The sequence below is a fragment of the Pelobates fuscus genome, chromosome 1, assembly GCF_036172605.1.
Source record: "Pelobates fuscus isolate aPelFus1 chromosome 1, aPelFus1.pri, whole genome shotgun sequence".
Lineage (NCBI taxonomy): Eukaryota > Metazoa > Chordata > Amphibia > Anura > Pelobatidae > Pelobates > Pelobates fuscus.
The window spans coordinates 114,216,368-114,232,276 of NC_086317.1; the positions used below are offsets into that span (position 1 = coordinate 114,216,368).

General features: G+C 38.3%; 1 protein-coding gene across 1 annotated transcript in view; it reads left to right on the plus strand.

The window, feature by feature from the left end:
- Window positions 1-15,909, plus strand: part of LOC134607198 (arylsulfatase D-like) — a 43,395-nt gene that overhangs the window by 16,288 nt on the left and 11,198 nt on the right. Inside the window, exons 2-6 of the mRNA XM_063450174.1 lie at window positions 4,626-4,775; window positions 5,989-6,110; window positions 9,582-9,704; window positions 10,753-11,176; window positions 12,426-12,562. Coding sequence (XP_063306244.1) covers window positions 4,633-4,775; window positions 5,989-6,110; window positions 9,582-9,704; window positions 10,753-11,176; window positions 12,426-12,562 — 949 coding nt within the window. The 5' untranslated portion in view covers window positions 4,626-4,632. The remainder of the gene's footprint in view (window positions 1-4,625; window positions 4,776-5,988; window positions 6,111-9,581; window positions 9,705-10,752; window positions 11,177-12,425; window positions 12,563-15,909) is intronic.

Genomic DNA, 15,909 nt, shown 5'->3' on the forward strand with positions numbered 1-15,909 from the left:
GTTATACTGCTGATTCTGCTGATCCACGCTGGTGATTATTACCTGGGTCAAGAGTGCGCAACGCAAAAAGGGATATAATGAGGTGGATGTCGCTTCAACATGACAATATCACAATTCGTACAATGCTTGGGTGGATTGGTGACTCCTCATGTTGAACTAGAAGGAGATAACCATAATGCTATGCATAGTGATTTGGTACATCTTACTCATGTCGGTTTGGATACATTTAAAATTGGGTTACAAGCAATAATGACACAGGCGCTGGCTTTGGGGGACGCATCCCCCTTCCTCTAGTAGGGGTGGGGTCTGCGGTGGCGGGTTTCCTGTGCCAGCAAGTTTGGTAAATGAATAATGCCCGGACGGGCTTGGGGAGTCACAGCAGGAATTTGGTTGATGTCGAAGGACAGGCTGAAGAGGCTCTGGAAGAAGTTTAAAGTGTACCTGTCTGCTGGGTAAAACCAGCAGCTGACAGTATTTGGTTATGCTGGTTTAAATAAAGCTGTGGCCGTTGCCCTTACCCACCTAACATGGTGTTGCGTTACTTATTGGGAATGGAAGGGTAACTGGATTTGGTGATCGAAGAAGTCAGCAGTCAAGGCCAACCCCCGGAGCGAATAGGGAGGGGGGAGCATGACTGCTGCCCTGAGGGGTTGGCATAACAACCAAAAGGATACAGTTGGTTTTACAGTTGAAAGCATGGAATTCTGGGAACAATTACCAGACTACTGGTGAACAATGCTGAGGGAGCCTGGCAGTGTCTTTCCCCACCCACCCTCCCCAACTGTTCTGTTCTGGAATTGTTGTTTTGTGTTGTGTTTTCTTGGTTTTCATTTTGCCACAGCTGCGGGTTTCCTGCGCCAGCAAGTTTGGTAAATGAATAATGCCCGGACGGGCTTGGGGAGTCGCAGCCTGAATTTGGTTGACAGGCTGAAGAGGCTCTGGAAGAAGTTTAAAGTGTACCCGTCTGCTAGGTAAAACCAGCAGCTGACAGTATTTTGTTATGCTGGTTTAAATAAAGATGTGGCCGTTGCCCTTACCCACTTAACATGGTGTTGCGTTACTTATTGGGAATGGAAGGGTAACTGGATTTGGTGATCGAAGAAGTCAGCAGTCATGTGAGTGCTGTATGTGAATACTTTGTACAGTATATGAATTGTTGTGAGCAATGTGTGAATGTGGACTGCGAGAGGCATTGAGAGAATAATGTTGTCAACTCATGAATGCTTTGTTTGGCATGTCTATGTGGACAGCAAATTATGTTCAACTCCTTGGCAATCAAACCCCCAACTTCATATTTTAGCTACATTGCATGGAAATTACAAGTATATTGACAGAGGAAAAGGAATATCAAGATGGTGCACTGATCACATTGCTCTTTAGATATTTGTGTGTATATATTTATATTATATACATATGTATGTGCATGTATACAACACAGGGTTTGAAAAATTAGCAAACTCCTAAAGCATGTTACTATCATGGAACTAATAAGAAGTAGGGTTGTCATTAGTCACTAGCACTATCGCTTGTAGGTTTGTTGTATTTTTGCAGGGAAAAGAGGAAGAGCAATGTAATTATTTATAGCACTCCACCCTTGTACCTCCATTTTCCAGTATTCCGTTTCAGGCAGATGAAGCTATCGGGAGCAATTTCATAATTGTATTCCCACATATGTGTGAGAAAGCAAAATGGGCGCATCATATACCATATACCTTTTTTTATACATACCTTTTCATGTATGGAACATTAGAGTTACAGCTGATAGAAAATGGCACGTGGAAACTTACTTTTTACATATTTAGCATAAAAGCTTCCATTCATAAGATAAAGTAGTTCCTACTCTGTCTTATGATAACCTTCAATTTCAATTGAATTTCACCAAATTTCCAAGATTAGACATTTAATTTTTTGTAAAGATTATATTGTTATGTAACCTTTTCAGTTACAGTAACACAACTGAGAACATCTTCAAGAGCATAATTGCATTTAAAGGGACACTATAGTCACATGAACAACTTTAGCTCAATTAAGTATTTTGGTGTATAGAACATACCCCTGCAGCCTCACTGCTCAATCCTCTGCCATTTAGGAGTTAAATCCCTTTGTTTATTAACCCTAGTCACACCTCCCTGCATGTGACTTGCACAGCCTTCCATAAACACTTCCTGTAAAGAGAGCCCTATTTAGGCTTTCCTTATTGCAAGTTCTGTTTAATTAAGATTTTCTTATCCCCTGCTATGTTAATAGCTTGCTAGACCCTACAAGAGCCTCCTTTATGTGATTAAAGTTCAATTTAGAGATTGAGATACAATTATTTAAGGTAAATTACATCTGTTTGAAAGTGAAACCAGTTGTTTTTTTCATGCAGGCTCTGTCAATCATAGCCAGGGGAGGTGTGGCTAGGGCTGCATAAACAGAAACAAAGTGATTTAACTCCTAAATGACAGTGGATTGAGCAGTGAAATTGCAGGGGAATGATCTATACACTAAAAATGCTTTATTTAGCTAAAGTAATTTAGGTGACTATAGTGTTCCTTTAACAACGATCCTATGAATATTTGTGAAACTGCCAGTGAGCTTCTATTGCAACTACTACTTACTTCCCAATTCCAGCGTCCAGAGACACAGTTTGGAGAGGGGCTAAAAGGGCAAACCGATAAGGTGTCTGGCCCTGTCCAGATGGGGGGGAGGGGGCAAACAAATTACTGATCCTAAGCATAAAAACCTTCCTTAAAGGCTCCTCTCCCTTTTCTGCCTTGCACTTCCTTGTTTGTCCTCTGGGCAAACACTTCTCGTAGAGAAGAGCTCAGAACAAATCTAAAGTTCTGGACTTTACATAAAGATGGGTGGTTTTATTCAGATATGCAGGGTTAGTAACTAAAGTGTCAATTGCCAGGAATTAAAAGTGGATACAATGGGAATTTTAAATATAAGGTAAGATATGTCAAACTGAAAACAGAACAAACTTGGAGTAACATTCTAATATAGCTATTTTGGCCTAAATTTTGTGATTCCCAGCAATTCTCCAATTAGTGAATAACTATGTTAGTAATTCAAATAAACATCATAATTTAGCACAGTATTGGTTCAACTTCTAATAGTGGCTTCCTGTATGAAACTGTAATGGATTGAAATTCTTACACTTCATACTGGAAAAGAGGGAAATATTTGTCTTAGGGGTGGGATTGAGGGTATGGCCAGGGGCATGGCTATTCTGAGACATTTTGGGTGATTTAGTAATAATCTAAGCAACTAAAATGTAATTTAAAACAATGTATCTTATTTACACAGACTGATTACTAAATACGTTTATTTTAGTTTAAAGCTATCTTATCATCTAAAAAATATTACTGGCACAGATATAGTGGTCATAACAATAAATAATGGAACAAAATCAAACATTAATATACAACCATATAACATAGACAATGACAATTATAACAGAAATTTCAAACACAAGCTAGCTCTAAGGGACACCCCAATTAAAACCATCAAACCATTAACAGGGCATATCCCCATGCCCTACCACGAATGTTGGGTTATGGGCTAACCTCCCAGCTCTAACCATTACCCCAGCCTTAAAAGGCAAACACCATACATTTTTGAACATCAAGCACCCCCCAGGAAGAAGCTACCGCCATGGCTGTGACAAGTGATTCCATAACTCTTGACACCAACCTAGACCCGGATCATTCACCTGAAAGAAAAAGAAAAAACAGCAGCAAATAGCAAAAACTTGAAAAAACAACCAAGAGCTTACAATAAGGGAGGGAGGGTGGGACAAACTTCTTGCTGCTCCAAAATTAATTCCTGCCAGTAATTCCCAGTCCCACCCCAGTATATATGCTTTAATTGCATAGCTCTGCACCCCTTACAGACCCATCAATCCTGACTGCAAGGTGCCTCCCTCCTGTCACGGCTCTACACCTCTAGGGATTCCGTATGCTGCATGACAGATTTAGCCTCAACCACTGGACTGTCTTACCATCTAAAAAATATTACTGGCACAGACATAGTGGGTAGAAAAGGCCCCAGCCATTTCTTTTAAACCATAGTCATTGTCATAACAATAAATCCATTTGTATTTTCCCATTACTTTCTTCTTCTCGTCCTGCACTATTTTTCTATTCTACTCTCTACTCACCCCGGGAGTTAAATATTCGGGAATGTACACTAACGAATGGCTACAGGCGGAAATGTAAGCATTACTTAACCTCAAGAATGACCTGTTATTAGACTCATGGTATTGTTTAACATCAAAAAACACGATATGTCTTGGTAACTTGATCAGCTGTAATGTAACTGAGCAATAAGAAGAAACCAATATGACACGCGGTTATTGCCAATTATTCAGAAATGTACACCAGTTGCAATATATACTGTATGTTAAGCTTATAAGCGTACAACAGGACTATCACACATAAATAAAGAATTAAAAAATATATATAATAATAATAACATCAATTTGGTATTGTTTGTACTTTTCTGTTAATGGAAAAGTAAATGTAGACTAAACTGCCGGGGGTGTCTCTTCAAACTGAAAAATACATTACCTGTACTAATATAATTCTCAAGACATATATTGACCTGATGTAACTCTTATTTTATGTATTATATTTCAATAGAATACACATGGCTGCATATTCAGTATTAATCCTGCTATTTTGGGCCCATGCTATACATGGAATGAAAACCAGCAAGCCAAATGTTTTACTGTTCGTGGCAGATGACCTTGGAATTGGTGACATTGGCTGTTTTGGAAATAGCACAATAAGGTAATGATTGAGTGGTTTAAATGTATACCTCGATGTTTGACATTGTTACACGTATGCTAAAGCAAGGTGTGTTGTGAGAGGAGCCCCTACATGTCCTATTAATTTAGGCAGCCTTTGGCACTCAGTGATTACATCCCCCATAATGTTTTTACAGGGGAGAAGTGGTGAACAACCACTGGAGTGCCGAAGGTTACTTCCTGATTTAGGCCATGGTTAACGCTGAATGGGGGGACAGCACCAGTGTATTCCAGGCACTGTGAACAATTATGAGAAGAAATGATTGTAGTGCTATTGCACTATTACTTTTGGCTATTACAGGTGCCCTTGAACGCACAGATCTGCTAACATAACGAGCAGTATTATTTATGACCTATCCTCTACCTTATGCACTTGCATACTGCTTAACCAGTGACAGCTAGATTATGTTTACCTTTGGTAAACATAGGTACATTAGCCAATATAAAGAGCACTATTACTATTCCCTTTACCTCATGCACTTTGGTATGATGATAGCGATCAGGGCTTCCGATTAGAGATAGCTAGTACTAGTCCTACAGACTCTAGTATAGGTGCCCATGAAGGCACAGATCAGACATAAGATTTGACAGCTTATCATTCCTATCACCATTACCTTTGCTAATGACATCCTTGAAGCTGCTATACCGAGACTGAGCACGGTTTAGCCGAGGGTTCCCCCTGGCACAGCATAGCAACTAGGATATTATGTTGTATCTTATCGATATTAGTGACATAGTATACTTTATCCCTCCCAGGACACATATTACCCATAGTGTTGCCACTCAGCTCTGGTTGCTACTAGCATATGTATATATGTATATATATATATATTTTCCTTTGCTTTTCTAGCACTGTATATATTGTTAATAGATCACTTAGTATCATTGTGTTCAATTATTATATTATTTCCTGTGTGGTTATATTCTACTGCCACCTTGTGGTTATATTATAACCCTTTTACTAATTGCTATATTAAAAACTATGTTTTATTATCTTACGACTTCTCTTTGGGCTAAAAACTTATTTCTCCCCTCCAACGTTTATTCACTACTTGGGTTCATGCCCTACCCCCCTTAGCCCAGAGATCCTTTTATTATTCTCCCACTCCCTGTTCCATGTTTTGTTAGAGTTAACTATATGGGATTGCCTATATGGGATTGTGTAAACCAGTATGTAATGTATTTTTATTTTTTAGGACACCTAACATTGACAGATTAGCATCTGAAGGGGTGAAGCTAACGCACCATTTATCAGCGGCTGCACTGTGTACCCCAAGTAGAGCAGCTTTTATGACTGGGAGATATCCAGTTCGATCAGGTACAATTTCTAATGCTCAAGATTATCCCTATATATTTTTAGTTTTCTTAAAGCCTGGAATATGCAAATTAGAGAAAATTATAATGTGTGACATATTAGTCAATTACTAAATTAACTGTAGTGAACTTTGTCATAGTTGTGGCGGAACCAACCTCGCCACTGTGAACTGGAGAAGCCTGGTTGCTAGCCTCCTGCCCTGCGACTATGGCCCTGGGGTGTATTAACCCTTCAAGAAGTATATTTGGGCACAATGGTTTTTTGTATGCTGTTCCTGGCCCTTTAAATACTTGGGAGCAGTATTACAACTTTTAAACTGGCACTTCGAATGCAGTCGAAGTGCCGAAGTCGTCGAAGTGTCGAAGTACCGAAGTCATCGAAGTGGCCGCCATTACAGTCGAACACGTGGCGGCGGCCATTTTAATCCAGTCGAACGCAGTGAGCTGTACCTTCCCCTACCCTTCGACACTGCGGCTGGAGACTAAGTCCCGTTCGAAGATTCGAGCACACGTTCGAACGGGACTTTGTCATTTCTGGGTGTAAAATAGACCTCTGGTAGACAATATAACACCACGGAGACACAACCCCGGTTTCAGTTCGACGATTCGAACACCGCCTTGGATTGGACTTTGTTATTTTCAGAGCAGAAATAGACCGACCGCACAGCCTGAATATGTGGAACAGTTTTGGGCATGAAAATGTGCCTGCGGTCGGTCACAAAGGACTTCCGACTAACTTTTGAACTAATGGAAGGATTTGCATGATTTGTGAGTATGTTCATATTTCAAGTGTGCTGATTAATAATATGATGCTGATTTTATGAAGATTGAATGTATAGTTTTGGAGTTATAAAAATGTATAAAAATGTATAAGTTTTAGCTTGGAGATAATTGAGTAGATACAGTAAGAAACTCAATTATCTCCCAAGCAGAGGGGAGGGAATCTGTGGGATGTAACCGATATGTGATTGGTTAATGCCTAATTGCCTGTGGGCGTCTCCCTTGCAGGGGAGCACTGCATAAAAGCAGAGTACCTGCCATTAAACATCAGAGTTCTTCTTCACCCTCAATCTAGAGTCCTGTCTCTTATGTGGGGAATCGCTATATCACTACAAGGGATTGCTATGCTCTGCATGCTCCCTTGAATAATCACTTCTAAGCTCTTGTAAGAGCTTGCTCCTGCTTCACTCTCTTGGAGGAGAGGTTCATCCACTGGAACCTGGAGCCTTGTCGTAGGTCCAGGGTGGGTAGGAGACAGCGAGATCCCAACCAAGCTGCGGCGGTTCGTGGGGTCTACGGTGGTTGTGGTGTCTGCTGGAGCGCTTGGAGCCCTCTGTAAGCGCTAGGAGCATCCTTCAACGGAGGTACCCAGTCGGGGTGCCAGGTGATCCGTTACAATAGTGTTTGTGCTATGTACTAAAATTTGACACAGCGAGCACCGAAATAATGTTTATATAATTCTCTATTTTGAACACAGAAGCATGTTTTGGTTAATGGCTTACTAAGGTTATGTAGCAGTCTTGGATTTTTGCAAATGTTACAAGTCAAAGTGCATCGGTCCTGCAAAAATAATGTAGCATAAGAGAATATATGGTTACTGGCTTGCGTTACTTGGGGAGCACAAATCAATAGAGTTATGGTGGGAAAAAAAGTGATTGAAAATCCCTTGTAACTCACCTCATGCTGATGAGTTGCATTAACAGCGAAACGGCTGACCATGTGTGTTTATCTGGCTTTGAACCTCTTGAGTTGAGTTAATGAGTGAGTTGATTAAATTAGTTGTATACAGCAAACATACACTCCAAGGAATCTATGCACAAAGTGGAATAATGAAGCAAAAAGGTTATTGTTTATTAAACTTCTTTGCATATGCCCACCCAGAAACCCTTGCAGTAGTAACAGCACTGCAAATGTGAGATTTCTGATGGCTTGATTGGTGTATGCAGATCTATACTCCCACTCCCTCTGATGTTCCCTTTTTTATAGAATTTTCAGCCTCTACAACTATTATTATTTCTATTATAAAGCGCCAACAAGATTCGTAGCACTGTACGATGTGTGAACTAACAGAAACGTATTTGTAACCAGACAAGTCTGACTCACAGGAACAGAGAGATTGAGGGCCCTGCTCAATGAGCTTGCAGAAGGAGTCGGGTATAGTGACACAAAGAGGTAAGGGTAGTTTAGAAAAGTAGTTGGTAGGATAGTATTCATTGAGGGCTTAGTGTTTTGTTTTGTAGACAGTTTCAGGAGATGAATCAAGGTGCGGGGAGGGAAAGCTGTCCACAGTTTAATTGATATGCTTTCCTAAAGAAGTACGTTTTCGTCTGAGAAAAGACAATCATTGCGAAATATATGCTTATTGTTAACGGCATCCACTACTTTAGCAACACAGATACAAGCTATTTCCTTTTGATGAACTAATTAAAGGGACACTTTAACCCCATTAAGGACCAAACTTCTGGAATAAAAGGGAATCATGACATGTCACACATGTCATGTGTCCTTAAGGGTTAAGCACCTTTACAATCATAATTCAATTAAGCAGTTTTTGTTGTTTTGAACATGCCCCTGCAGTCTCACTGTTCATTTCTCTGCCATTTGGGAGTTAACCACTTTTGTGTCTATTTACGCAGGCCTAACAACACCTTCCCTAGCTGTGATTCACACAGCCTTTATGAAAAACATAGTTTAATTTGCCATCAGATCTTTTAGCACAGTGTTTTTACTTTAGACGTTCTTAACACCTGATTACAAATAGATCCCGAACGCTATGGTGTTTTCCTACCTATATAGATTGACCCCCCAGGTAAGATTTAATCACCTCATCCCATTCTGGTCTCTGTGCTGAAGCTTTGCCTTCTCAGCTGAGATTATCAAGAGTGATGATCTCCGCCAATCCAATATTTGTTCAAAACCAGTTACTTAGAATTACCTAATAAATGGTGTCTCTTCCTCTGCTCTAGTTCATACCATGCACAGAATGTGTCTTACTTGTTTCACCATAGTCATTGAGGTGGGCTCATTTGAGGTTTGTGTTGGTATAGAAAACTAGTACGGATAGACTAAAACTGTATTTTTTTTAATTTTGTGAACAGTGTGTGTACTGTATGGTATTGCATAATGAGAAATTGTGATTTGATTACTTTGCATATTCAGTACTAAGATATCATCTGGAAGATGGCATTAAAGGGTTACTTCAACAACAACAAAAAATGTGTTTTTGTTGTACTAACCCCTTCTGTGCTGGTCTCTGATTTTGTATAATCCCCTTTTTATTTAATTATTTTTGTTTTTATGGTTTTTCCCCTTTGTATTGTGTTTATATTTGTTCAACGTTTATATTGAATGTTTGACATTGAATCACAATTGACATTTCAAGAACATGTGTAAGAGGTATTTCAATGAATTAGACTGAAAAAAAACAGTTTTAAATTTAGAGTCACATGAACTAATTTGCCTTTTTTAAATTTAGGAATGACGGGTCACGGTGGCTATGCAGTGCTATTATTTAGTGCTGCATCTGGAGGACTCCCACCAAATGAAACCACGTTTCCTAAAATTGTGAAGGAGCAAGGTTATACCACAGGACTCATTGGTGAGTTTGTTTGCTTTTTTCAGTATTTTTTAATCATTATAAACTTAACATGGTATTTGTTTATTTATTTATTTATTTGTTTATGTATGTAGTATTGCTTTATTTCTCTGATAATAAATATTCATTGCTTCTTTGACTAATTATTGCAAAGAAAAATAAACAACTTTCCATTATATTGGACTACATCAGCATCCTATCACTAGCAGTGCCAAGTTCATTGTTTTGTTTTCGGACTGGCTAATATTAATTCTGTACATATTTGGAGTCTGTTACCAGCATGCTATATGTGCCAATGACAGACAACCACTGGTGGGAAGCCCCCTGCATGGTACTCAAGTCCTTCTCTCAGACAATCCTGTATAAAGTCCGAGGCGCTGAATCAAAAATACGTTTTTGCTTTATTCAGACATTGCTTCCCCCTGGCTCTGCAGTCAAGATTAAGTAGCAACATAATGGAAAGAAGAAGAAAGAGTAGAAGATAAATATGGGGAGGGTAAAAAAAAAATAATAAATATTTTTAAAACCTCTTCCACCAAACCACTCTCTATACCCATATCAAATCCTCTCTATTTTGCCCCCCTACCCTCATATATCTGTCAAAATCCATCAACTACATTTAAGATTACTTAGTTTGTTTGCCAAATCAAAAGGAGGATAATCAACTCCATTGTGAACACATAGAAAATATATCTTTATTCATTGATAAATATTTGCTATTTGGCCAATCTTTCATCCATGCAACTATCAGTTTAAAAAAAAAAAAGACAGAATCCATGTTAATTTAAATTAATTTAAAGCAGGGTAGCTAAAAGGGAGATTCCTATATGTTGTAGAACTACAATTCGCAAGATGATTTGGAAGCCTTTAGAATGACAAAGTGTCACGGAAGCTGTCGTTTTAAAACCTCTCGTGATCTACCTGTTGTGCATCCCTGATTTAAAGTAAAGTTGACTGATTGTCCAAGTTAGCTTCAATCTGAAATGGAATTCACAAACGTCACACTGTTATTGAAAAGTAACCTTGTTTTCTGTTTGTATTATTTTAACAGGAAAATGGCACCTTGGTCTTAACTGTGAATCCAGGAATGACTTTTGTCATCACCCTTTAAACCATGGCTTTGACTATTATTATGGATTACCTCTGACCTTAGTGAATGATTGCCAAGAATCTAAACCAACTGAAACACAAATGTCGTTTAAAAAAGATCTGTGGTTTTATGCACAGTTATTTTATGTTGCACTGGCCACCATAGTAGCTTGTCGGCTTTTGAATATACTTCCAGTTCCCTGGATAATCGTAATATTATTTGCCATTTGCGGAAATGCTTTTTTTATGTATTGGTTCACAGCTCATTATTTCTATCAACGATGGAACTGCATAATAATGAGGAACTATGAAGTTATTGAACAACCAATGAACCTGGAAAAAAATGCTTTTAGTGTAGTTAAAGAGGCAAATGCATTCATTCGAAGGTAAGACAAGAGATCTTGGAGAATACGTCCATGTATTCACTAAACTATGAGTTGTCTGAAATTAACCAAGGAGTGTCCACCAACGTAACCATAAAATCCAACATTATCAACATTATGTATAGCTTCATGACAGGTTCTCTCTCCGATTCCATCTGTTCAGGACCAAGGCTTGTTTGGCCTTGAACTATATGTTTCATCATAATTAAACACTTTCTTATTAAGTGCTTTCATACATACTATACATTGTTTTTTTTAAGTACAGATAGTATTTTCTTGTGATACTCCATATGTATACCGTACTTATTACAAGAATAATTACGAAAATATAAAAATATTACACAAATAGACAAAATGAAAAAACAAACCATATTTTTTTTCGCAGCTCGTGGCAACTTAAGAAAAATAACTCAAAGTAGAATCACTTATTAGTCCTAAGTGTTAAAAGGCCCAATGTGTCTGGGATTTCAAACTTTTGCCAAATCGGTCGTGCTAATAACATAACTTTAATAGCAGTCACAAAACTCATAAACTTGCCCCTTACTTTTTCCTGGACAGAGGTGCCTTGTAGCCTACCAAAAGGAGCATCGGGTTGATTTATTTTTACTTTGATTTTAAGCACTCACTATGGGTAACATATTGTCCCTGTATTTTGTGTATACAGGCTTTAAGGCGCTATTTGTAAGCCCACCATTTTGGTATGCTGAGGTACATCCACAAACCCCCTTACCTATTTGGTTAGTGTAGATTTAGGATATCTTCCCTCCTCCACACAACGTAATAGTTACTTTATGTGAATTTTCCTGGGACTTGGGTTATATACTTGCATATATTTTTTTCACAAGACATGCATGGTATGGGGAATGAGGGGGTAGAATCCCTCTCATTTTTTAAACAGTTTTTTTTGTAACTTTAGAAGCTGGTAGAATATTTGACTTCACACTTCTTAAAGGAACATTCTAGTATTGGGAAAATGAATGTGTTTATTTTAAAGACTGCAATAAAAACATTGCTAATATGCAGAATGAAATATTTGAATATGACATCAACACAACATTATTAAACAGCAAACTTGGCTAGAAAATTCATTACAATTAGTCCCAAGTTGAACCTTTGATAGCGGAACTTATTTTTCTGATCTCAAATACAGGAGATATCAATATAGATTCTGTATACATTTTGTGTATTTATTGTTCCTAAATTTTAACACAATTCGAGAAAATCATATATTAAGAATATCATTATTTTTTAGGAACCGAGATGGGCCTTTTCTTCTCGTTGTCTCTTTTCTTCATGTACACACTCCTTTATTTACCACTAAAGAATTCAGAGGAAAGAGCAAGCATAAATTATATGGAGACAATATTGAAGAGATGGATTGGATGCTTGGTAAGCCCACACTTTTTTTTATAAACAAAAAATGGATGTTTACATATTAAAATACTCCAAGAAATATGAATAAATGTGCTATGCATTAAACCATTGAAAACCAAGCGAACCCGGTAGATATTTTTTTTATCCTAAAGTGGAAAATATAAAAAGTATGTTTTATATACTAACATATGATATCTTAATAAATTATATAAATCTTTTATGTGTTCACATGAACAAAGTATTTGAGAGATATAGCTAAGATAGGTTTATTCTCTTACTTTCTTTCATGAGTTGTAATCTTCATTAATTGCTGAATTCGTATTGTTTTGAACTAGTCAGAGGGAGAATCCTATATGTCTTGTGCTTACATGTACAAAAAAAAAAAACATCTTCTTGTTTGTTATAAAATGCAGATGTCCAAGAGAAAAACCATTGGAAATATACAAGTTCCATACATTTCAAAATGTAGATTTTGAAATAGTTACCTTCTATTCAAGCATTATGGTCTCTTTAAAGCAGCACGTTCAGTTATGAGTTTTTCATAGAATCTAGAAAAATGGTGCTTACTAATAGTGATGTCGCGAACATGAAATTTTCCGTTCGCGAACAGTGAACGCGAACTTCCGCAAATGTTCGCGAACGGGCGAACTGCCATAGACTTCAATAGGCAGGCGAATTTTAAAACCCACAGGGACTCTTTCTGGCCACAATAGTGATGGAAAAGTTGTTTCAAGGGGATTAACACCTGGACTGTGGCATGCCGGAGGGGGATCCATGGCAAAACTCCCATGGAAAATTACATAGTTGATGCAGAGTCTGGTTTTAATCCATAAAGGTCATAAATCACCTAACATTCCTAAATTGTTTGGAATAACGTGCTTTAAAACATCAGGTATGATGTTGTATTGATCAGGTAGTGTAAGGGTTACGCCCGCTTCACAGTGACAGACCAAACTCCCCGTTTAACGCACCGCAAACAACCGCAAGCAGTCCATTTGCACAACCGCAAACTCCCCATTTGCACAAGGTTGGATACCAAGCTAGCCATGTCCCGTTCCTTGTCCTCACTGATGTAATTGAAGGTCTCTTCCTCCACCCAGCCACGTACAACACCAAGGGCCCCCGAAAGGTGACAACAAGCCCCCTCATATGAGTTGTACTGGTGTGACACTGTGCCCTGGCAGGCCCTGAAATGCACACGTGTGAAGGAAACTGACTGCTATTATATTACAGTAAAAAAAGTTTTGTTTTTTGTTAAATGTAAGCTATTGTGACACCAGATATGAGTGGTGGCACTGGGATCACCTTAAAAATATTGGATGTCGCTAAAAATCATGATCACTATATACTTTCTCTACAAACCTCTAAAACGAACCAAACTACTCATCCACCCGCTATACCACTTTATCCCACCTAAAACTAGTGCCCAGTTAAAATACTTGACTCTTACTTACCCACACTCAGTCATGCCACACACATTTCAACACTACTCTCACTGAATCCCTCTGACTACGGCTAAATTCATCTTCTACATCAGAACACTACTCCTAAGATTGGGTTGTATCCATGTCTCGGGTCTTTCATTTAGAATAGGGGCAGCTTCGGTCTCCTTCAACACTGACACTCCAGTGCATATTATTAAAAGATTGGGCAGATGGAAATCCTCAGTCTACAACCGATATATTCCTCATCCCGAGAAAGAAATGAGGAAAGCTTTTAAAAGTTTGGCTTTGTAAATTTGATGCAATAAGTGTGTTTTTCTTTAATACCTTTTCACCCTCTTTGCATGAACCCGATTTACATATATTACTAATATGTTTCTGAACATATATATTATTTTATTCACTCACTCACTCACTCTCTGGGCCGGCCTAAGACATCATGCTGCCTAGGTCCAACGATAAATGACTATGGGGGATAATGTATAATAAACACAAGTTACTGGCTATGGGAGGTATAATGTATAATAAACAAAGGTTACTGGCTATGGGAGGATAATGTATAATAAACACAGGTTACTGGCTATGGGGGGGATAATGTATAATAAGCACAGGTTACTGGCTATGGGGGGGATAATGTATAATAAGCACAGGTTACTGGCTATGGGTGGGATAATGTATAATAAACACAGGTTACAGGCTATGGAGAGATAATGTATAATAAACACAGGTTACTGGCTATGGGAGGATAATGTATAATAAACACATGTTACTGGCTATGGGGGGATAATGTATAATAAACACATGTTACTGGCTATGGGGAGGATAATGTATAATAAACACAGGTTACTGGGTATGGGGGGATAATGTATAATAAACACAGGTTACTGGTTGTGGGGGGATAATGTATAATAAACACAGGTTACTGGCTATGGGGGGGATAATGTATAATAAACACAGGTTACTAGTTGTGGGGGGATAATGTATAATAAACACAGGTTATTGGTTGTGGGGGGATAATGTATAATAAGCACAGGTTACTGGCTATGGGAGGATAATGTATAATAAACACAGGTTACTGGCTATGGGGGGATAATGTATAATAAGCACAGGTTACTGGCTATGGGAGGGATAATGTATAATAAACACAGGTTACTGGCTATGGAGGATAATGTATAATAAACACAAAAAAAATGAATGCAGCTTCAGAATTAATCTAAATTGTATGCTGTCTAGGAGGTGGGAGGGTCTGGGAGGGATGGTCTGCTGCTGATTGGCTGGAATGTGTCTGCTGACTGTGAGGGTCAAAGTTTACTCAATGATGACGAATAGGGGTGGACCGAACATCGCATATGTTTGCCGTCCGTGGCGAACGCGAACACGCTATGTTTGACGGGAACTATTCGCCAGCGAACCGTTCGGGACATCACTACTTATTAAGAATAAAATACTGTTTTGGGAATTTTATTGAAATATATTATATGACAAAGTAGGGATTACTTACTAATTTATGGCAATGGGCAGAGATTCTGCAACCATATCTTGCTATTTCCAGTTTGTCATTGCAAGTGACTACTGGCGTGAACAGATAATGTGCCTATGACTGCACAAATGCCATCCATGGAAGATTTCATTGTCTCTTTGGATCTTTTAAAATCTTATATCCTCAAAGATGAAACTGACAGAAGATAGATTATCAGGGCCTGAGTAGGTATATCTTCTTTTAAAACGGAGAAGTAGGTGTAGCACCTGGAATGTTCTTAAGTATTTATATAATGACAAAAAATATATATATAAGAACTGATAGTGTAGTATGTTTTTGTGATGGTAAGTAATAACAGGAAATCAGATGTACACTTACACTTTTTAGGAGCTGTAATCCAGCTCCAACGTAAGCATCTGGGTGGTATAATCCCCTCCTTA